Source organism: Mus pahari, chromosome 13, assembly GCF_900095145.1.
Source record: "Mus pahari chromosome 13, PAHARI_EIJ_v1.1, whole genome shotgun sequence".
NCBI classification, from domain to species: Eukaryota; Metazoa; Chordata; class Mammalia; order Rodentia; family Muridae; genus Mus; species Mus pahari.
The window spans coordinates 31,401,745-31,426,470 of record NC_034602.1 but is presented as its reverse complement, the minus strand read 5'-3'; the positions used below and the strand labels follow the sequence as shown (position 1 = coordinate 31,426,470).

The 24,726-nt window shown below is 42.7% G+C and overlaps 1 protein-coding gene across 2 annotated transcripts in view; it reads right to left on the bottom strand.

Annotated features, from left to right (window-relative positions):
• The window catches only part of Stx18 (syntaxin 18), a 93,011-nt gene that overhangs the window by 36,774 nt on the left and 31,511 nt on the right, over positions 1–24,726 (bottom strand). Inside the window, exons 1-2 of one of the 2 annotated variants that reach the window (XM_029544910.1) lie at positions 19,858–19,942; positions 3,481–3,548 (exon numbers count right to left, since the gene is read on the bottom strand). Coding sequence is in view for 1 of the 2 variants with exons in the window: in XM_021210435.1 (XP_021066094.1) it covers positions 3,481–3,548 (68 nt within the window). In the remaining variant the exon portion in view is untranslated. Of the gene's footprint in view, positions 1–3,480; positions 3,549–19,857; positions 19,943–24,726 lie in introns of those variants that run through there. The other variant, XM_021210435.1, reaches the window with a different exon arrangement.

Here is a 24,726-nt window from a genome sequence, read left to right as displayed (position 1 = left end):
ACTGTACTGGGACTTCAGAGCAGGATGACTGCGTCCTCCCATATGCTACAGCAGGAAGGACTTTTTGAGCACTGACCCCATTCTGGATGTCATCTGCCACCTAAGATGATTACAGTAAGCACACACAAGCATGCAAACACTATGCCATTCTGTGAGGGTCTTGGACACCTCTATGATGTAGGATCCAGTGCCCTGTGGACAGCCCCACTGTAAAGAAGCCGAGCGCGTAAGACATTTTAGGAACTAATTTAAAGTGCGATGAGATGCTATTTCGTACTAATAATGGTTGTAATGAAAGACTGCCCATACCAGACAATGGTGTGGATGTAGACCATTGGCAACTCTGTTATGGCAGGCTGTGTGAATTACCTTGCAAAACTGCTTCATAATTGATTTTGAATATTCCAATCCACAGTCAGAAGTACTGCCTACTTAGCTGTTAGGCCCCGGGCTTGGGAGTTTGTTTTCAGGCTAAACACACATCTGCCACATGAAGGACCTAGCAATCTCTCTCCTAGCTGTTTATGGACATTTATGTTTATAAGGACTTCAGAAGGTGCTCAGTCACAGCAGCTCCTTATGCAAACAGATAACAAAACTATGATAATTCAGCATAATAGAATATAAAAAAGAAATAATAGAATAAATGTTTTGTGCTCTGTGTTATTCCATTTACACATAATTTGAGAGAAGCCACTGGATTTGATGATGAGCAAGTCAGAATAAGCCTGAGAGAACAGAGAGGCAATGGAGCTCTTTTTGGAGGACTGCAGCACAGTCAATGGTGAGGATGACGGGCATGCACCAGTGCTCAGCAAGCTGCAGCCAGATCCAGCCCTCAGGTCCGGTTTCGGTGATCTGGAAGCTAAGAATGTTTTCTGTGTTTCAAAGGTAACGAGTAAAATGCACAAATAATACATGTGATAGAAGCACACATGGCCCACAAAGTCTGAGGTGTTAGCCCTCATTCCAGAGTAGGTGGACTCTGATGTTGGGCAGTGACATCAAACTGTGGCTTAGGGAGGAAGCAGGTAAGTATGTAAGTGGAAAGAAGGAGAGTCAAATCATCAAAACCACTGGGAGTCGTGTGTAGCTGCATTTCAGAAGCACTGGGGACTGGGGGGAGGGGAGGAAAAGGAGGGTGGTACAGGGTACAAGTGGGACTGTCAAGTTCTCTGCAGCTGATGGAAGGGAAGGACATCAAGGTAAGGCAGGACGGACATGATCTCATGGGATTTCAGGCTTCAGAGGAGTCTACTAAGAGAATGGATGCCTCAAGGGGCCTGCCTTAACCACATAACTACATAAAAATGGGTAATATCCCCAGCACACCCACCCCATGGCTTGCTCTGCCTTGGTCTATCACCAGAAAGTCTTTGCCAACCCTCTAGCTTGCAGGCTTTATAAGGAAGAGACAGATTTCTACCTAACTCCCTGATGTGCTCTAAGCATCTAGAATTTCAGAAGACCCTGGGCAGGTGCTCACAGATCCTCATATGTGTGGACAATCAGCAGGTCAGGATGAGGCAGCCCTTTCAGGGTTGATGCCAGCTGCCCTGTGGCTATAGAAGGCTATGTTGTGTACTGAAGGATCCTTAGCATGCCTTTGTTCCACACCTGCCAGGTGCTAGTGGAATTCCTCCTACTGTTGCAACAAAATCTCTTAAGATGTTGCCAAAACCCCAGGTAGCTAGTCACTGGCCTCAGGGACATGAGGGGAAAACTCGTGTATTATCTGAGAAATGATGATGAGTGTAATACACAGCTGAAGCATTATAGAAATATAAACAAGGGCTGGCAAGATGGCTAAGCGGGTAAGAGCACTGACTGCTCTTCCAAAGGTCCTGAGTTCAATTCCCAGCAACTACATGATGGCTTACAACCACCCATAATGAGATCTGACACCCTCTTCTGGTGTTTCTTAAGACAGCAACAGTGTCCTTATTTATAATAATAAATCTTTGGGCTGGAGCAAGCGGGGCTGGCCAGAGCAAGCTGAGGTCCTAAATTCAATTCCCAACAACCACATGAAGGCTCACAACCATCTGTACAGCTACAGTGTACTCGTATACATAAAACAAATAAATCTTTAAAAAAAAAAGAAATATAAATGAGAAGTTGATAAGATCTCTAACCTCACAAAATTTACAAAGCGACAAAAACCCATTAATTGATTAAATAATTACATACAGTGATTCAGGTTATAAAGATTCATGATGGAGAAATAAACACTAATAGGAGACATCTGTCTGGGGCAGGGGATATGAGAAGACATAGTTTAAAGCCTCAGCGTGTCTAGACTCTTCTCTGTCCCCCATATACTATATGGTATAAAAAGTTGAGGAGTGAAGCTGAAAGAGGGATGTGTGGAAATAGGAAGCACTTCATCTGGCCATGCCCGGCAGCAAGGAGAAGCCTGGAGTCTTCCAGGAAGGCTGGCAAGGCTGGAGCACCACGGTAAAAGGGGTCTAGGAGGCTTGATCTAAAAGGAGAGGGTGAGCCAGTACCAGTGCAGTGCAGTGGATCTTCACAGTGGTGGATCTACTCAGATGGTGATGTAAGCAAACGGTTACTGACTAGAAACTTCACCACCAGGAGGAATGCAACCATAAGTATGAGGGGCTGAGAAAAACACTCATGAGATGTACCATAAGAAACAAAGGCCAAGTCAAGATTTGCTATAAGTGTCAAAAGAGGAGACTGCCATCAGGAAGAGAACTGGAACAATCGAACGAACGAACGAACGAACAAACGAATGAACGAATGAAAGAAAGAATAAAGAAAGAAGAGAAAGAAAGCATGACCCAGTGAGAGGCACGAGAATAAGGGTTGGAAATAGGTTCTCAAGAATGCTCCAAAGCTGAAAACCCAGAGACTAGACACGACACAGACTAGAAGAGTTGACTTAGTGCCATGTGGCTAGTATGTTGGTCCAAACCCGCCCGCCATGGTGTTCTGCTTCACTCTGCAGATATCCTCACAGTGCCTAGTTGAAGTGCTAGTGAGTGTTTATCAATGTGACAGAAGTTGGAGTCACTTGGAAAGAGAACTTTAACTGAGAGGATGCCACCAGCAGACTGTCTGTAGGAAACGCTGTAGGGCATTTTCTTCATTAATGACTGAGTGGTGTCTCCTTTAGTAGGTAGCCCAGGGTGTATAAGAAAGCAGGATGAACAGAAGCAAGCCAGTAAGTAACCTGTGTTTCTCTATAGCCTATGCATCATTTCCTGCCTCCAGGATCCTGCTTAGGGTCTGTCCTTACTTCCCTTAATCACAGACATGGAAGTATAAGATGAAATAAAGCCTTTCCTTCCCAAGTTGTTTTTGGTCATGGTGTTATCACAGCAACAGAAAGCAAACAAGGACACTGTCCTTTCCCATTACAAGTCTGAGTTAGTTAAAAAAAAAAAAAGGAGCGGACTGTACACCAGAAAGCAATGCCGCTCACCACCAATGCCACGGAAGTAAGAACTTGCTTACCTGTAGGCATTAACATACTCCTTCCTGTGCTCCAGGAGAAAATCTCTCAGCTTCCCAATGTGAGAAATCTACAATTGAAAAGACACTTTTATATAGAAAAAACATTTTATATAGACAGGCGGACACTGAGTGAGTACACTATTTTCCACATAGCAGAGCACAGCTTCAAGGAGTTTCTGAAGCTACAAACTCAAAACTTTGCTTCTGAAAACCCAGAAAATTTGCTGTGTGGTGTGTGTGTGTGTGTGTGTGTGTGTGTGTGTGTGTGTGTGAGTCATTCAGTCCTTTGGGACAAGTGTCCTGAGAGGAAGAGACTGACTAGCCAGCAGTGGCCTGCCTGTGTCCTGTGCTTACTGCTCACGCAGACCTCGACTCTTGCCTTTGTGCTCCTAGTGACAGATTTGCTGAACTTTCACTTCTCTGTACGGTTTTCTGTAAAGGTCAACTCAGGAGGATTTTCACTTTGCTCTGCACACCTCCCATGTGGCATGCTGGTAAATGCTGACTTAGCTTTTATACACACTTCTCTTTTCAGACTCATCATGAGCTGCCCGGGAGGCCTGCACAGTGGTCCTCACATTCCTCTGCCCAGGAAGCATGTAAGACTTTCACTGACAACATGTCCCATCTGTCTGGAGATGTGTGGAAAGTTAGTTCAGCTTCCCACATGGCCCTGACTAGTACTACAAATGCAGGTCAGAAAGGTGCTCTAGGGCACTTGAAAGGCACACAGATCAACTCAAGTATGGTTAGACTGCTCACTTATTTAACAAGCACTGATGGAGTCTGTCCAACCCTGAGCAATGACATCCACTCTCAAACACATTCTCTTTCTCGTTCCAAGGGCCCTGCCATTTGCAGCGATCACCACTGTTCCCATAGCCAGTTGGGGACATGAACCTTGTAGAAGAAAATTTACCCATCTCTGGTCACATACTCAGTATACAGATCTCAGGCTCAAGCTCAGCCCTGAGTTCATACTGGGCATGGTTCTTAGTTACCACAGCTGCTTTCTCATGGTCTGCCTATTTCCTGTCCAAGCTATGTTGTAAAATCTCACTATTAAGTCTGATGGGGAAAAAGTATAAGCTGCACAAGCATGGTCTATCACACGGCATGTAAGATTTGGTAAAGCGATTCTTCTGATTGGCTTGTGAAATGCACTGTGAACCAAGATAGACTCACTCACAGGAATATGCTTGTCTTTCCTCCAAAAATGAAGGACTAAAGGTGTGGCCACCACTCCTACCTCTTCAATTTAGTCCTTCACACTGACTTTTTTTTTCCTATTCAAGAAGTATATAGTAAGTATGAAAATTCTCAGTGAGTCAGTTGCACAACTTTCCCCTGTCCACCAGATGGCAGCATGAACCTTAAAGCAGAAGCAATACCAGTTCATCCAAAAGACCGCCTTGCCCTTCCCCCCCCCCCCCCAAGGGCTTTTAAAACTTTTCTGGTTCTTTCTTTTAGTTTGGGATCAAAAGATTCCTTCAAGTTAACTTTTATGCACTGGCTGAAATTTAAAGGACATTGTTTTACACCTACACATGTACTCTTGATGAGTTTGGAAAGTTTTTACAATATGGCATTGGACACAAAAGGTGCTTAGAGGACCGTGGCTGCCATCTGACAGTGTGGCGGCAGCCCCAGCTTTGTTTATGTGCCATACTCAATGGCTTGGCTATCTGCTCCTCTGTGTGTACTTCGCAAATTACCCAAAGCAAGATAAAGTAAAAGTAAAGCCCTGTGCCAAATAGTGGGACTCATCAGAATGGCTGCTCTATTGATGCTGGGCAGTTCAAAGGAGTAGATAGTGTCTTTTTCTGATCACAGTAGTGGTCTGACTTGTAGCTTTCTCGCCTGCTCAAGATGGTAGGAACTCCGTTCTGCAGGCACACACAATACTACCGACAAAGACTTGATAAAGTTAGAACACTAAGTACTGACCTGCATAATCTGCCTCTGAAAGAAGCAAGCATTGTTCAAGATGAAAGAGACTCCAGTAGGATCCCCTGGCATACTGTAAAAAGTTCCCTTAACACAAAGGCATTAGTTATTTATTTTTCATTCAATCAGTGAACACAGCTTGCCCTGTCAGTTAGGATACAGCATGGTCAGAAGAGCTGGTGCTGTGGTATGAGAGCTTGCCAGCTTCTGATAAACTAGAGTGAGTTTTCACAAGGTTTGGTTCCCGGGCTTAACCTGGGAACTACTAACTTCAGTCTTAACTGAAAAGGAAATCACCACCAACTACTAAATGCCTGAGAAATCATAGAGTAACATGCGTCTGGAGTGCATGGACCCTACGGAAGTCACCTTGGGAGATGAGGTCCCAGAAAACAAGCTTCCAGCTCTAGACAAGTCATCTACAGAGAGTCTGGCTCATCCCTGCCAGACCACTGTGCTCTGACAGTTGGGTCATTAGGAGTAGTCTATGACAGGTTCTTTTTTCCAACAACTATTGAATAAGCAAGTACTATGGTCTTGACCTACTAGCTTTGCTAGTACAGAATGATACTGCAGTACAGACACTGAGGGCAGAGTCTGGAAGGGTGGCAGTCCCTAGAGCAGCAATTCTCAACCTGTGACTTGAAACCTCTTTGGTGGTCAAACAATCCTTTCAACAGGAGTCACATATCAGATATCCTGTGTATCAGATATTTATATTGCAATTCGTAAGAGTATCAAAATAAGAGTTATAAAGTTGAAATGAAAAAAAAATTATGGCTGGGGATATCACAACATGAAGAATTGTATTAAAGGGTCACAAAAATTAAGAAGGTTGAGAACCACTGCACTAGAGGCTTCTGGGTGGTTCCTTTACAGTCCTCACAGCACATCTCCTTCCCCCAGGCCATCTCCCGAGCTTTTGCAGCATGGCTACCATTGAGGACTGCCCTCTGCTTTCACTAAGCTGTATAACCTGCTTCCAGAGTTCAGCCCTTGGCTGGACACTATCCATTTTGGGTATACTCATTCCAATCACAACTTTATTCACAAGCCCATAAACCATCCACCCAGGCCCACTCTCTCTACATTCCAGTTGTCTTCTGAATACTTCACTGGTGCATCAAAGGAAGCATGTCCTGGAAGGACACTAGAGAAACCACTCCATTCTACTCTGGCTAACTCACAGTTGTCCCATCACCCTAAAGACTTGATATTCTCTCTCACTTCCCCTCTCTCAAGTCCCAAGTCAGAAAATCACAGGCCTCCACTATGCCCACCAGTTAAACTATACCCGTGAGTTCTGCCCACTCACCTTGCTAAGTATCTGCTATAGGAGCTGGCCCCTTCCTACACCTCAGTGCCTGGCTCTTAGCAGGCTCCTGCTCATACCCTTGTGTTTCCCATCACTGACTACTCAAAGTTACTGGGTCCACAGAGGCTCTACCTGTGGCACCGTGATTCTCCTCTCTCTGTGTCTGAGCAAGTCGTCCTGAGGCCAGCTGACTGAGTCTGATCTTCCTAGGCTATGTATGTAAAGTGCTCTGTCAGTCTGAGTCTGCTGTGGACTCTGACTGAGAACCAGTTTATTCTAACTACAGAATGGCTCCCAGAATTCAATGCATCTTCTATGAAACACACAGGAACCATGTACACCAGAGATTACTTTTTCTAGTCTCACCCTTGTAATGTAACTTCCCATAGTCTTGAATGGCAGACAGTAGGGCTGGCTGAACACTGAACAAAGATGAGTAGAGTGTTCTGTGGGAGGGCACAGTGACCTAGAGCTCAGGGAACTAGCGGCTGACTTAACAACTTGAAAAGTATGGCTTCCTTCCTATTAGTAAGCTCCTAGCCCCCAAACAAAACAAACAGCCCCCAGAAAACAAACATGCTGTGTTCTTAGTGTGAATGCAAAACAAAAGGACTCACTGATGTACAGCAGAGGGTGAGCAGCCCCGACAGCACCGACAGCACAACCTGAAGCAGCACACACACTCTTTCAGGGCCCGACTTCTTTCTACTGCTAACTCAACAGGGCACTTTGCCAGCACCCGCCCCGCAGCTCCCTGGTGATGGGCAGTGTACTCCGGGTCTCCAAAGCTCAGACACTGCTACTCTGCTGGACCTTCCTATCTGCTTAGCAGAAGCTGCAAAGTACCAAAGCATAAAGAAGAAACTGACTGCCTCCTGCCTGGATTCTCAGTCCTAGAAAGCTCCGGCTACTAAAAAAGACACCTACTTGTGAAGGACAGCACACAGGGAGTCTACTTCCTCCTGGGAGTTATTCCACTTCAAACAGTACAACACTACTTTTTCCTCTGAAATGAGCGGAAGCACAGCTAAGCAGCTAAGCAGCTAAGCAGCAGATACCTAGCATATATTAGGTCCCCCATCCAATGCTCAGGGCTGGAAAAGAAAAATATTAGGTCTTGTGTTCCCTTTTTCTAGGCTACACATTCTCAGAATTCTCATGAATTATTTACCTGAAATAGCCCGTGTGGATGCTGGCCACATTTGTTACCTTAAATATAAACATCAGGAGCCTCACAAGTCACTATACCGTCCAGAATAGACTGGAAACCCTGTGTTGACAATGAGGAGCTCCTGCCTCTCATCTCTGGGCTTAGTGCTCCTACTGATGCCACACTGGAACACCCACACCTGAGTCACTGAGTCAGGCTGGCTTTATATCAGCTAAGATGGCTTTCTCAAGAGTGCTACTGATAAATTCTGTCTTCATTCTGGCCATGCTTTTTCCTGGCCTCTTGTCATTTGTATTTCTGACCACTTTGCCACTGAAAACAACTATAATTAAAAAGTATCAACTTGTAATTATATATATATATATATATATATATATATATATATATATATATATATATATATTGAGACAAGGTTTCTCTGTGTAGCCCTGGCTGTCCTGGAACTCACTCTGTAGACCAGGCTGGCCTCAAACTCAGAAATCCGCCTGCCTCTGCCTCCTGAGTGCTGGGATTAAAGGCGTGTGCTACCATGCCCAGCTTGAAATTATATTTTAATAAAAAGAAATCAACAAAGAACTCAGGGGCTCAGCATGGCCGCATACACCTGTGATCCTGGCACTCCAGAGATCCAGGCAGCAATTTAGTTCAGTGGCAAAGCACCCGCTTCACAATACAAGCCCATAGGCTCACTGCCCAGGACTGGAAAGGAAAAAGGTAACTGTTCTTGCACGCATGCACAGAACACATGTGCATGCCCCAGATCACATGGGTTTGGCCTGCCATTCATCAAGAGCTGGCCTCTCCTCTCCTTCAGCAAGGCACTGGGCTTTTGCAGGGCAGCCATAGAAGCCTGAGCTGTAGGTCCGGATCAGCCAGCACCGAGCTCCTTGGCATTGCTTTTGGAGTCTCCTTGTTACACTAACTCAGATAAACTAGGATCTCCTGCATCCAAAGAAACAAACACTTACCTTCACTAAAACGATGATTTGGTTCAGCAGCATTTAGCATGAATGACTCCATTTTGGTTTGGTCTGTCATTTGGGCTGAATGCAGGAGTTCAGTGAAAACAATGGCCTCTTGTAATTCTACTGAACATATTATAAGATGACCAGAACACACAACTACAATGACATGAACCTCAGAGCAGCTTAGCCTTTCTAACTAAAGGCCCAGACTGGCTCCTTCGGGTATGGCCCAGAGGCCCTGGTTAGTAGCCTTGGGAGTCATGCTAAGGGCAGCCATGCACACTCCATGCTAGTGTTGCAGCCGGTAAAGTGAGATACTCGTCCTGATGAGGCCCTGAGAAAACAAACCAATAAGAGGGGTGGGGATTCACCCACCCCATGGCCCATAGTTCAAGGTCTTCCACAGCAAGTAGACAACAGGCTTCTGCCAGGCAAGTTTCTATGGGCTGCACCCACCGACCAGTCGGTCCTGCCCAGTACAATCTCCTAAGAATCTTTCCTCGGCCCTCAAGGCCTCTCTCTTCCTACCATATCCCCTTCAGACTCCCCCACACTTTCCCGAGGCCCATTGCTCACAGTGACCTCCACGCACAGTCATTATATGCCCTGCTCTTGTGAAAGAAACCCTGCACTGATGATCACATTTATGCAAATGAGGAGACCTGTCAAAGTCATACAGCTAATGAATGAGAAAGCCAGGACCCAAACTCCAGGATCAACCCCAGGATGAACATCTTGCTGTTTTGAATTCTTTGCCATGCACTTCCAAAACTTGGACTCTGTGGAATAAACTTGAGCCCAAAAGACAAAGCAGAAAGATGTTGTTACGCCGCCTTCTTCTACTGCACCAGAGGCACATGACCTCAGAGCCAACCTGTGATCAGTAGTTCATCTTCATCCTCAGGACGAATGGAATCTGTAGCAACAGAATGGGTTTCTCTGGTTCATGAAGTCCTTAAAGACTAAAGATTGCTACACAACACACACACACACACACACCAAACATTGATCACAATAGTAGGGGAGGAACTATGTGTAAAGACAGCAATAATAAACATAAATTAAAATCCAAGTGGGAAAACTACAGATAAGATCCAAATGCTCTCCATCTCATTCTCTTAAAATCCTGGCCACAGGTTAAATTTACTTGCTAGGAACAACATAAAAACTCATTTCTTTGTGATCCAAGAACAAGCATTAGACCAATTTTCTAGTCTTTCATCACCCACAGTAGCAAGTACAAGTTGCATTCACTAGGTGGCGCTCTCTACCGCATGGGTCCCCTGCAAGCTGCACAGTACATCAAAGTGACAGCAGCCTGGTCCTAAGATGATTTGTCTCTTGAGGATACACATTTGGTTTAAGTTTCCACTGCAAAGTTAAAGTTCTCAAGATAGGTCATGCAGATCAATTGCTCCTGTAATCCGAAACTCAAAAGAGCAAATAATATCTAAACAAGGGGAGGGGGTGGCCTGAGCTTATGAGGGTCTCTAAAAGCCAGGAGACAGTCTGCCTGGCTACCTCTAATCTCACCATCAAAACTGTTACCTTGTTCAGTTTCTGCTTCACATCAGCAGGGGAGCAGCAAAAGCAACTGTGCGCAGTACAGAGGGAGGACAGGCATGCACCGTCTCTGCTGCCTGATAGATGTCAATCATTCACACTCAACAGAAAACCCTGCTCTGATAACAGAAGAGCTCTGCTCTGCACTAGCCTATTTCTTTAGCAAAATGCAAGCAAAGGACCGAGCAAGCACTCTTTCTCTCTGGAGAGAGGGTTTGGTAACAAGATCCACAGCCTGGCTCCACGGTCCTCATTCAGCTGAGTGAATGAGAATGAAAGGCCGAGTATGCTGGCCCCTGCCAACAGCACCGAGGCCGGCATTCCAAGGAAATCCAGGGCCTCACCTAATCATTCTCTGTCCTCAAAAAAAATAAAGATTCCTTTCCCTCATTTCATTATGGTCTCTCTCTCTCTCTCTCTCTCTCTCTCTCTCTCTCTCCTCTCTCTCTCTCTCTCATACACACACACACACACACACACACACACACACACACACACATACACACAGAAAGTTCTGTTTCAAGGATGTTACAAAACGTTCTAATACATGTTCTTTGAAAAAGTGGAAATGTAAAAACAAACCAAACCAAATCCAGGTTTCTAGAACTTAGGTAACTGCAGCAAATTGACAATTGCTAAATGTTACAGAGTGAAGACTTGCATGATAAAAATGAGTTTACTTAAACGTTCAAACAGGATAGACAACTCGGCTCCTGACCTAGCATTGTAGGGTGGAATAGAACAGCTAGGAAAATAAAGATAGACACTAGAACTTAACTCAAATCCCATACTTTCAAAAATGATTTTACTGGGACACAAAGTATTTTCAAGTCTCTACTTAGAGTTCATATTTAAAACTCCCGTGTGAGAGCTCTCACAGTCAACTGAGTAAAGACAAGTGTGGACTTTCTTGAGCAATTTTTTTCAGATGCCTAAGATGTTTAAAAGAATACAAATATAAACATTTCTATTCTTATCATAACAAAGAATTTCACTTTAAAATCATGTCTCAATTTGTTAGCAATGAAACTTATCAAAATGTAGCGCAAGTGCCCCCAACAATAAGCACACACACTGTAAGGATCACAGAGTCCTGTTTCGGAGAAAGAAGAGTCAAATGGTTTTTAGGACCCTTCAGCTGGCTCCAGTCAGATGCTAGCCTGATCACTATTCCAAGCCCCCTGTAACAGCTGGCAAGCTGCAGCATCCTGCTCTTTTGGAATTAGCCTAGGGGAAATGCAACAGCTTCCCCAGCCTGAGAGCCCGAGCCAGGGACAGAAGCATGGACTGGCTTCCAGGTCAAGCTCACAACAAATTTGGAATTTGAAACAAATTCGAAGTTTTAAATTTTATTTTTATCTATATCTATATACCTGTACATTTCAATAACTAAGCAAAACAAATTTACTTTTTTCCCTCATTGCAGAATTGTGAATCTCTACATAGGTTTATTTCAGGAAAAAAATGTTAAATTTTATTGGAAATTGTTTTGCCGTTAAATCGGAACACACACACACATAAGGATATACAAGTGACTTCTGTACTTATTAAAATTAAGAAAGGGCATTGTGAAGATCCTGTAGCAATCATTAAGGCTTTTTAAAACAACAGAAACCTCATGTAGAAAATTTGAATTCAGCTTTTATTCTGAATCATGGCCAAGCCTTTGTTCCAAACCCACATAAGTCACTGCTTCTCTCTTCTTTAGAGTACGTTTTTGAGCAAACATTATTAAAAGCTACATCTGACTTTAATAGACTTTCCCAATTTGCTGCTGAGTGTTTACTATCAAACTCTAATCATGACTTTCCTAAATTTATTTATACTTTCACACAAACTTCCAAAGTTTTCCCAACTTAAATAAAAACCCACAAAAACTATGGGAACTGCTTTGCTTGAAAGATAAAAGCTGATTCCTGTACATTTGCAAAGATCAATGTTTACATCGGTTCAAATACGCAGCTCACAGCATTTCATTACCCACAGCCAACTGCATTTTCTTGTCTCTTTAAGGAAAAAAAGAGGGTACAGAGTTTCTTTCCCCCATTTTGCTGTGAAAATATAAATGGGAACTAATGCAAAGCACTCCCGGCCCAGGAGTGTCCTGCATAGAATATCCAGTCTTTAGCATAAACACTAGACAAGTTAGATGTTGCTTTTTTAATGAAATGGGGGTGTTTTATTATATATGGCCCAGCTAACATTTTGGTAAACAAAAACAGCAAAAGAAAAACCACAATATCACATGGGAAAGAAGGGAAGGATTAGTTTTATTTATTAAAAAGTGGAAAATGTTTTTGCAGTCTTTCTACCAAACATTTCATAGCATGCTTATTAAAATACAACACACTCTAAGCTGAACCGTTTACTAGCTCCCACTATGCACTGAGAGAGAAAGGACGCCTTGGGAGAGTAAGGCGGCGACAGCGTTGGTGCCCCGTAGCATGGGCTTTTTGTGAACAATACTTAGAATAGGCTAATTCGGAGTCAGACACAAGGCCAGGGCTCCTACCTAATTCTACACACAGATGACTTCTCTCACAGAAGACTGAGGCATCCACACAGTAGAACAAATTAAAAGTAACAAAACTAAAAAGAATTATTTCCGAACTGAACGGACATATTCTAAAGTCTGTACAATTAACAAAATATTTTTAATAATTTTTTTAAAAAGCCTTCTAACAAGAGACTCTGATTTTGAAGTGTGTCACACCCTAGCTCCCTAGCCATGGATTCTAGTTCATTTTTTAAAATGAGGTCTATTTCCTGTAATTTTAGATATTTTAGAGTACAATTATTTTACATTTTTATGATGCCTTTGGGGTATCATTACAAATATTTTTATGTGTTTAAACTTAGGAAAGTAAAATTAAGTAATAGCTTCTCTTAAAGGGAGCTGTCAACTCTCTCCTGAACACAAATCTTTGTTTTAAAGCAATCTAGAGATTTATATCCCTAGTAACCATAGAAATTAGTCTTAAGCTTTTAGAAAAAAATTGCAGAAAATGCTCTTTATTTAATTAAAATCAGAGCTCTGCTCTTAGAAATAAGGACCTTCTTTTGAACAGAAAGAATTTTCCACAGAGCAAACTGTTTTAACTTGAGGCAGCGCTCTGTAATAAATTAATCAAACACATTTCATTAACTCTTGAACTTGTGTGCACCATGAGTCAAACTGTGTTGGAAGGCTCTGCCAGGGACCAGGACGGGACCATGGCTGCAGAAGAGAAAGTGAAACACGTAACATCCAAAAAAAAAAAAAAAAAAACCCTTGAGAATAAGGCAGCAGAAAAAAACGGAGATAGAAGAAGTTACTCAACCCTAGCTCAGTACTAATGGGATGGGGCTGTGGGGGAAGGGAATCCCTCCTGGAGGAAGTCACTTTGTTTCTCTTGGGAAAACACCATTCACTTTATCTTAACACAAGGCCCATCCACTCGTCACCAGTCAGCTTTCACTCTGCCATTTCTATTTCACACATAGGACAATGAGACATGCTGGAATCTTCAGTCACCCAAGAGTAAGACAAGCCGGTTATTGACTGGGAAGCTGGGGCTGTCTGGGACAATCTCTAGGCTCCTCTGGAAGTCTCTTCCCGTGGGTGAAGGAATGCACGCTTGAGGGTGGGAACACTCTCCCCAGGCACTGTCAGAGCTCCTAGGGCTTATGAAACTCAGATGCAGAGGGAGTATGTATACTACTAAATTTGATTAGCTTTTATGAGATTTAAAATTTGTAGTTTCAAGTTTTTCTCTGTATAATGCATAATTTTGAAAGTCAGCCACATTCTGATTCTCATTACTACTTTTAAACTTGCCATTTGGAAAAAAAGATATTGCTGATCGTGTCATAAATTAGATATTAAATATATGTGAAGTGGCCACACAGTAGAGTGTAAACACCAGAACCTGCAGGCTACAAATCCTTGAGCTTTTCCATCATGAAAATTAAGGAAGCCAGAAAGATGTTTCTTTGCTTAAGTCTATGAACTGCTAAGAGAGCTTAACACTCATTCCTTTTGTAAGCAGCCTCACTGCAGGCAAAGAGGGCATTTGCTCCCCACTCCACTCTGCATCCTGAAAGGGGAAACTTTAACAAACGATTAAGAAAAGTCCACTATGTGTCTGTAGTGAATTGATCTGTACAACAAGAAACAGAATATACTGAGGCATTCTAAATTCAAGCAGGCAGTCCCCCTGGGATTTAGCCAACACCACAGCATGTTCACCTCTGCTGTGCTAAAAGTTAATCCTCTGTGGTAGTAAAAAGAGAAAGGATCTTTTTAACTGGAGTGGGGAGACAGCAGTGAGCTTCTCAGAAGGGCTGCTTCCTCCCATCTCCACTGCAGTCTGAGCCTTTCACAGGAGATGCTCTCCAGATAAGCAATGTTCACTGTGTGCCAATGAGATTTCACTTTTCATACAAATTGTAATAGTTACAAATGGTACTAATGTAAAAATCTACTATAGAGTGTTGATAAAAATAGCGCTTTAACAATCTAGAAATCTTCTCTAAGCCTAATGCACATTATAGTTTCCCAGTATAAGTTCAGTACATCCCAGTGCCAGTGTCATGGCAGCAGGGCTAGTGCTGTTCAACTTGCCCACCATTCCTAACCCTCACAGGCAGCGAGGCAGCAAAGAGCCAATACCCCATTTCCATGGGAAACAAGAATAGGAGAGCTTCCTTGGCTTTGACCCTAATGTGTTTTTATTTCTTCCTCTCATGCAGACAGTAGGGTCTGTATGCTTCCTCCCTAGCCTCTCCTAAGCCCCTATCAAACATAGTGGTCACTGTTACAAAGCAATAAACCTTATACTTGGCTCAGGGGAGGTTCTTCTTAGGATCACACCACAGAGAATATGCCCTGGGTGACCAAGACCATGTAGGCAAAAGCAGCTATCAGCGCAGGAGCAAGGATGGTCTTTTGCTTGTTTTTGGTTTTTGAGACAGGTCTATGCTAGTCTCAAGCAAGCCTCCTGCCTCAGCTTCAAGTTGTGGGACTATAGGCTGGTGCTACTGTACCTAGTTAAGAAAGTAGTTAACTTCCTATTTGCATATGGTACAGAGTAAATACTTTACAGAATACATCTAGACATATCACTGCTGAGCTAAAATCAACTTGCTCAATTCTAAAGCTCACAGGCAGTGAGGCAGCAAAGAGCCAGGAACTCAGGAATTACACTCCCTGATCCCTAAGGTCTAGTCCAGCTCCAAAGAGCCCACAGCTTTTGCATTTGACTGAAAATTACAGCATATTCAAGTGGTTCTTCACAGCCAGTCTAATGAGTATGATGCCTGTTTACAGGTGAAGGACCCAGCCCTCATGCCTGTCCACCATGGAGCACATAACCTTTTCAGTGAACATTATCCACAGTGTCTACCACTTGCTTAGAGAGACTAGAGCTGGTATTCAAACAGAGACCCAACCAATTAACCCTACATACTACTTCCAGACCTCTGGAAGTATCAAAAATGCAAACTAACAACAACACATGGAATCCTTCAGAGATGCGCACAAGCACACGCCATGCTGGGTGTGCAGGTAGGAGGCATGTTCCTGTGTCCACAGTGCCTATCTTATAGGGCTAAAGCCACTAGTCCTGAATTGCAAAAAGCCATTAGGAGCCGCACATGTGCTGTAAGATCAGAGGAAGAAGCCATACTAGTGGACTAGTAAATAAGGAGGCACTGACCTTGAAGCAGGAGAAGAAAGATGGCTGGTGCCCACAAGCTCCTGGGTAATGGCTTCACCAGAGCTGAGAACCACAGGTGGCACAAGAACGAGGCTTGATTTGGGGGCCAGATTCTGCATCTAAGACGGTGCTTATACTCAGGACATACATGGCTACTCCAAATACTTAGCCTACTTTTGCCTCAGTTTCCTCATTTGTATAATGTAGTAATATCAGCATGTACTTCACAGAGGGTGAGATGCAAAGGAGCTAGAAAAGCACCTGGCACAAGGTAAATATAGTGAAACTTGTGAATAACGCAAGGCTATCACACGACTCTCACAAAGAAGTACAGTCAGAGTGCACATGGGACTTCAAGGTGGTGCTCCGTCTCCAGTTGGGGTTTGCACTACACGTACTGTGTATGCAGTGTGCTGGGACCATGAACAAGAGCAACTGATGACTAGATAGCACAGAACAAGGCTCCTGGGGCCATATCACATTTCTTACGCAAGGAACCTTCCTCTAAAGTTTTTTGCTATACACAATTGCAAAATCAAGATTGTTTTCCCCTTCCCCTTTTCTCTACATTCCTAAGAGGAAGGTAGAACAGTCCATTCCCTTCCACTGAAACTGGGAAGCACTAAGAGCCAGAGAGAGCTGACCCATGAACATAAAAATGCCCTGACTTCTTAAGCAGCAACATGAGTAGCAAACGAGGCAAGAGAGGGAACGGTACACATACAAAATCAGTCCTCACCCAAAACTACCAGGGGGTCGCCTGCCTGTCCCCATCCAGACATCTTGCTGGGACCCTCCATCCTCATCCTACATCCCCTTCTCTTGCTGGGACTCTCACATCTTCATCTCTGTCTTGCATCCAGGGCAAGCTTGCCTCTAGAGTTCCCATGTCAGCTTGTGAGGCTGTGAGGTTATTGCTACCTGCTCAGGTTTAGGCCTCATAGCTGATCACTGTCTCCAACTGTGACAGCCACTTGGCCACTCAACTCTACAGTTCCTCCATTATTTTCCTGGCTCATTTGCTAGCCTCAGGCTCTGATCCTTTCTAGTGCCCCTGCTTAGTGACTTTCCAGTCTCATCTGTCACTCCTCTTCCAGGACAATGTCCACATTCCTCCAGTCCCACTGGCTTGCTCAGACCTTCGTGTTAGAAAAGGAGAGGTAAGGTCTAGGATACTTAGGTTAACACCTTCTAAACCAATGACTTTTGCATACCCTTCTCAAGCTGACTCAGATGGTTGCCCACTTACCTGTGGGTAGAAAAATACCCATTATCCCTAACTCTGCCCTTGCTAAAGAACACTGCACCAGAGCCTGGGTGAGGGTCTAACAGAAATTACTAACAGTCATATTTTGCTACAGTGTCATGTAAAGAGGCCAAAATCTTAAGAACTTAAGATGCAAAAACGAATAAATATCTCAAGTAGCTGGATTAAAGAGTGATTTTGCAGCCATTGAGGAAGCAGGACTCCCCCAGTATACCCAGCACAAGACCACAGGCTTCTTTATGTTTTTCACAGAATCAAATTCCACAGAATCAGCATCTCAAACAGAGCAGTTTCTGGGGACAAAGGTTCAGAATGTAGGTACTGGATTGGCATTGGAGAGGCCTGACTCAGAGCTAGGCATGTAGAGATAATGAACACCTCCACTCTGCCCATTTGGACCCAGTTTCCTTCTCAGAGCTTATGCTAAATTCCTAGGAACACTGTAAACCCACCAAGAGGGAGAACATATTCCAGTTGCTAATGTATTTATAACATGCCTCTGGGGGGTGGGGAGAACTAGGAGAAAAAATAATCATTCAACTTAATTGGCACTGACTGACCAAGCCTGGAAGATAGGCATAACAATGACTTTAATATTCTATGATTAATAGCAAATATATCCCTTGCACTCATGGAGCATTGGAAACTGGATATAGTTTCATCTTGATCCTGATTAGTGACCTTAGATGTTGTTATTGCACTTGAGGAGGTTCATTATCCCTGTTCACACACAGGAGACTGAGGCTCAAGAAAGCACAGTGCAATTTGATGCACTCAGCTACTAAGCCCCAGAACTGGATTCAAATCGAGCTGATGTGGCTGCACAGCCTTTGCACTACTTTGCCGATACTGCCTATCATGCTGCACCAGCCCAAACAAATAAAATTCAAGTGTGCTCACAGGGTCTCCATCACCCTTGCCTTGTCTTGAGATGCATCAAGGGTGCCTGGGATGAGGTGTGTACTGCTATTATTTTACTAATACCAACTTTATCATCTAAGCATAAAACATAAGGAGATGACAGGCATTGGGCCGGATGGATGGATGTACTTGCAAGTGTTTACATAAGAAAGTCGCCAGCTCTGTCAAAGAGAACATCTTTTATTACTACACATAAATGTGCTTTTACACACGGGGGGGGGAAGAGAGAGAGAGAGAGAGAGAGAGAGAGAGAGAGAGAGAGAGAGAGAAGCTCAGATGAATCTCACAAATACTAATGAAGAAATAAAGAGAATAATTATTTTGTAAAAAGGAGAATTCTTGGTACATACTGTAACCAGAAATTTGTAACTAATTTACATGTCTTTCCTAAATTTGAAAGTGTTTACTATTCACTGTACCACCACCCATGGGGTGCACTCCCAACAAAAAGAAGCAAAATTTTCCACATATTGGATGTTTTACTTCTTGCAAAAAGAATACTGTGTCATTAGGCCAATAATGTACCTTCAATCATCAGTGAAGACTGGTTTCATGAATATTCATTAAGTAGATAATAAAGCATGTGTTTGGACTGTCTACACTATTGCTCCGATTCAAAATACAAGATTTTGTAAGTTTTCCCAAAAAAAAAAAACCAAAAAACAAACAAACAAACAAAAAAAACAGTTCTGTTTGTCAGGAAAAACAAAACAAAACAAAACCTCCCAAAAATCAATTCACTGCAGAACAAAATTATCAGCAAATACAGGAAGTCATGATGTTTAACGAGTACCATAAAACCAGTTTATATCCACATGGGCATACATTCACAACCCCCAAATTAGGCAAGTAGAAGCAGCTTGAGTTTTAAGGAGCCGCCTAGGTTTTCCATCAGGTACAGAGGGAGTGTGGAAAGAGGCGACTGCCCTGGGGAAATGGAGCCACTTGAAATTTCCTTTGCTCTGTAACATATCACCTTTGTCCCAAGGCCTTATAGAGAAGGCTCATCTACACAGCCCTGTCCCTCTTGTTCTGTGTCCCCTTGGTGACTGCAAAAAAAAAAAAAAAAAAAAAAAATCAATGTAGTTGGCTTAACAGGCAAGTGAGGGGCTAAAAATGCCACTTTTCTTGGGGGAATAATGACTTAAGACTATCACAGGACAAACATTTAAAACTGCATCCCAGGGCCTAACAACTTTCCTTAAAAGAGCATTTCTTTCAAATTAAAAACAGTAGCTTTATTAATGCATGAGCCATTTCAAATTTGAAACACAACTCTACGCCATACTTCATGGAATGGAAAGCCATAATTGTAATGCAAAATGAGACCAACTGAAATCCATATAAGAAATGTGAAGTAAGTAAATACTTTTTTCCTGGGGGTAGTATAAAACGTATGAAATTACAGTAGTAAGAAGTTATTAATTCAAAATTATAAAGTGGAATTGAGGGCTTCAAAATATTTTTAGATTTTTTTTTTTCAAAGAATTCTTAGAGTAAAGAAAAGCACAGTACGCTCTGGGAAGGCTTACCTTTCAGAAAAACAGCTTAATTTACACAGCTGCTTGGCCAGTGCTGCACTCCGAGAACACAGTACTCTGCCTGGCCTGATGAAAGGGATGTTTGCATACTCCCAGCTATTCACTACTGGCTTCTACACAACCATTTGTTACTTAATGGCTAACTCAATTTAATTATTAAACCAGAACCAGGTAAGAAGAGGAATTGGGTCAAGTTACCCATATAATAAAATGTTCTGGGAAGCAGATTTGTGAAAATTTCCAGTCACCAGCCAAAGCATTACAAGTGGCAGAATGTCACCTTCCAGTCCGTGGGGCTAACTAGTAAGAAGGCACCCTCAAAGAACAGAGCAATGTTCTTTCAGTGCTGGAGAACAGATTTTCTAATGTATGTGCTCTTTTGTTCTGGGTCAAATACAATGACTGCTCTGACAGACAGTTCCTTGTGGGCCTCACCTTACTGCCTCTGTTTTGGATGGGTGCTATCCCCTTACCAGTAGGGTCCACAGCATGGGGTAGAGACAGGGCAGCTGTGTGAGTGTTCAGCCAAGCACCATCTTCATGTTTGCTATATCTACAAGCCTACTTTCAGTGAGACTCTATAACTTTATATTATAAAAATAATTGTCTACTTGGTTGCATTAAAATTTTGTGGCCTTATTTTCTGCTTATGGTAGACAGCTTATGAACTATGCAGAGTTAGAAGGTAGAATCAAGTCACACTGCCAGCACTCTGAAATGCACTATATACTAAATACGCTATATACTTTTCTTTGTATATCTACATCCTCCACACAAATGAAATCATATGCTATAGTCTACTTATTTCACTTGGCACAAAAACTTCTTAAAACTTCTAATAGCAACATAACATCCATCTGCTACACTGATCACGATGGAGTCATGTCTCCATAGCTGGACAACCAGGTATCTAATTCAGCAAGACAAATCCTGCTATAACGAGCACCAATTTGCTACACGAAAGCATTTTTGTATTCCAAACCATTGACTTTTGTAATTCATTAGGATAAAGATTAAAGAACAGATTTAGAGAGTAGAGAGTGAAAACATTTTTGAATACGGCAAAGTTTTGCCAACCTGTCTCCTGTTTCACTAGCCTCCTAGTCCTCCTTGTCCTGGGCACAGGCAACCTCTGAGCAATACTGCCTTGGGAGGGGGCTCTTTCTCTGCACAGGACCCTGCACTGTCAAACAGCAGGCCGTGTGATTTCCCCTAACAAGATTAACCCGAACTCTTTTCACCTCCAATTAGTGAGCCTTGTCTCACTCACGCAGAGTAACAGCAAAGTGAAGATCTCAGTTTCCTCATCTAGGAAGTGAGGCAGTCACCTTAGCTGCTGGCAGACTGCCCACTTACGCTTGGCCCCCTTTAGGTGAGGGGCACATCATATTATGTCATGGGACACTGGAGGAAGGGCAAACCCAGCCCATTCCTCTGAGCTGTCCACTGTTGTGCAAGCTGCTTCTCTTAGCATATTACTGCAAACTAAAATCCTTAAACACAGCGTACACTGTTTCACACAGAGATAACATTCATTTCACATATTGAAACACATATCGTAGTTTTTAATTCTCAGTTCGGGCTCCATAAAACTGGATGCCACAGCTGGAAATTCTGATCCAAAATTATGACTTCACAGAAAACCAGATGCCAAAGTAAAGATAAGGTTTCCTTGAGAAGTGTAGTTTTAAAAGGCAATCAAAAACCTGTGTTAGATGTTCTGCAGCAAAACAGAGACATGCAGGATATTACTCAGCACCAGAGTCCACGCATTTGCAGAAGGGGAAGCTGCCATCTGCAGTCAGATTTCTTACCATAGTACCATATACTTAATCTGATACACACCGAGAGCCCTCATGGTATAAAATACCCCCAAACCATTTATCTATCAGATGCCACTAGAGCACCAGAGGTGAGAGAAGAAATGCCAACATTACTAATTGTGTGAATACCATATTAGTATAAACTGATGTTTTAGCATCAAAGATACCTAAATGTTGTCAGAACAGAGCATTTACAAAGAATTTTGTTAGTTAAAAGCAATAAAGGCTATCTGAAGCAACATTAAGACAGTTAGTGGGTGGAATCTACCGTTTCAATAAAGGAATTGCTGTAAAGAGTATTTTTCTCCCATCTAGGAGACACCCAGCAGCAGGTTAAAGCTGAGGAAGGAATGGCCCAAATAACTGACCAACCAGACTTGTACAATTCAGGGAGTTCCTTTCTGTTTCTCTATTCAACAAAATTATTTCACAACATAAAAACTATTCAGGAATAAAAGTATTGTTTCTTTTAAATAGTTTCAAAGAAAACTAAAAATATTTATAACTTTGAAACTCAATTTTACATCAAAATTTTTCCTATATTCAGTATCAATGGATTTTTTTCTTTAACTGAGGTCTTACTCCATGCTTTTACATCAGTTGTGGAAACTGGTATAAAAACATAGCAAAGCAAAACCAACTGTCCCCAGCTTCGTCTGGCACAGCTTTTGGCTGCATTTCCCATGGGAGAGGCTGGGCATCCCTGGGAGGAGACGGTGGCTGCTGGATGTTTTTGACACAGGATCCACAGTTGTTCCCACATTTCCTCTACCCTCTTCCCAACACCACACCACTGGATCCCCATAGGCTAGACAATGGCTGGTCTCCCACAGAGACAAGGGCAGATCATACCAGTCTCAGAGAACACTGGATCAACCTGGTGTCATCAAAGAGACACCCAGCAGTAGGTTAAAGCTGAGGAAGGAATGGCCCTAATGACTGACCAACCAGACTTGCACAATTTAGGGACACGCCACCCCCCTTTCAACAAAATGAATGGAAGATGAGTTGTAATTTTTTTTGTTTTTGTTTTTGTTTTTTGAGACAGGGTTTCTCTGTGCAGCCTTGGCTGTTCTAGAACTTACTCTGTAGACCAGGCTGGCCTCGAACTCAGAAATGCGCCTTACTCTTACTCTGCCTCCCAAGTGCTGGGATTAAAGGCGTGTGCCACCGCTGCCGGCCTTTTTTTTTTTAAATGACAGTTTGGGCTCCTAATTCCATGAAGCTCCACTGTCTTCTTTTCCTGTTTATGTCATGGAAACTAAGAATGAGCAGGCCCTGAACACTGACATGCCATCAGCTTGTGCTGTCATCTGCTAGCACACAGTCACTTAGAAAGACAAAGGGGTCCATCTCAGACCTTGACAGGTCCCTCTAATGAAACCCACATGTTTTCCTAATCCATAGTCAATTATAACCACAAAGAAAACAACAGAGAGCACTGAAAGACTGTTGGTCACCACTGGAACACTTTAAATCTCACATTCGTCAGCATGCATGGGGCCCTAGTTTTGATCCCAACACTGACCAAATAAATGGACCATCAGACTTTCATTTCAACTCACATGTTCATCTTTGCTCAATAGAACCTCCCGACAGCACGGCCAATGCAAAACCAGGTACAAACACAAATGAGATATGAGGCAGAAGTTTGTTTATCAGGGAAAAGCAAGACTGTGGCCCCTGGAACTGATAAGGGCTGTCAAAGCTGGACCTGATACACAGCAGAGGCGACCAAGTGCACCATTAAAGACAGGTGAGCAAGTTGCACTATAATATACTAAGTTTTAAAGCATGCTGGAAATTATATCCTTTGCAAGTGAAAGAGGTTACCTAGTTGTTTCAAAATTATTTTGGGAAATATATGAACAAAAATATTTAAAGCCACTGGCTTACAGTGAGGCAAAGAGAAAATCACTAATAGCTATTTACAAATAAATGAAATCCTCTGAAGCAAAACCACAGGTAAAAGAACATAAAATGGAGGCATCAACTTAGCTTGGGGAAGAGGACAGAGTTTGTAGCACTGATGCGAAGCTCAAGAGGTTAGGTCCACAGCTGCCTCTTCCTGCATACTCAGGATGCAGAACAAATGCATACATCTGATTCTTGAGCTAAAACATGAAGTTACGATGAAGCTGGCCTAGCAAAGACGGTTGGTTAGGGAAGGTGGGCTGACAGGGAGAACAGGAAATTAGGAGACAGAAGAGGAAGGACCCAAAAGTCAGCCAGCATCACACCAGTTCTGTAATCTCCACAGACTGCTAATCCTTCTGAGGTAGTAAGAAGAAAGAAATATTGCAATCAGAAAATGACCTAATCGTTTTTTCTAATTTTCCAGCATACTGCTTGTCAGGAAGAAAACAAATCTCTTGCTACATGGTAAAAGAAGGAGTCCATCCATCCAGTCACTAAACACCGAGTTTCTCCCTTTTTCGTACCAGACACCCCATTTACACACTCAGTTAACAGATGAACCCTGAAGGTGATAAACAAGTATCAACATGAGCCAAGAAGACAAGCACATTCCAAGACTGTGAAAGTATTTCATATCATATATCTGACAAGTCGCCTATATTCAGAATACATGAAAGAATTTCATTCAAAACAGTTTGATTTAATAGTGAGCAAAAGACTGAGACAAACTGCTTACAAAGGTGGCAAAGAGGTATGTGAAAGATGTCAGCATCACTGGCAACTGTGCTATTAGCATAGAGGCACTGACTTCCCAACAGATCACTAACACAGAGCCATGGGGAGCCTGGTAGGACTGGTACTACCTGATATGCCTAATCCCAAACACAGAGCTAGATAAACAGACAGACAAACAGATAAAAAGAACTGACAATAATAGCAAGTGCCAATGAGATGTTTCACAAACATAATTTAAATTCATTGCTGGTGGAAATACAGAATGAGACAGTCATATTGAAAAGCAAATCAAATTAAAAAAAAATCTTGAGATTTACTTTACACAGTTTACTCATTTAAAAGTACTTATTTTGATGTTTTTACCATATTTATAAATTATGTAAGC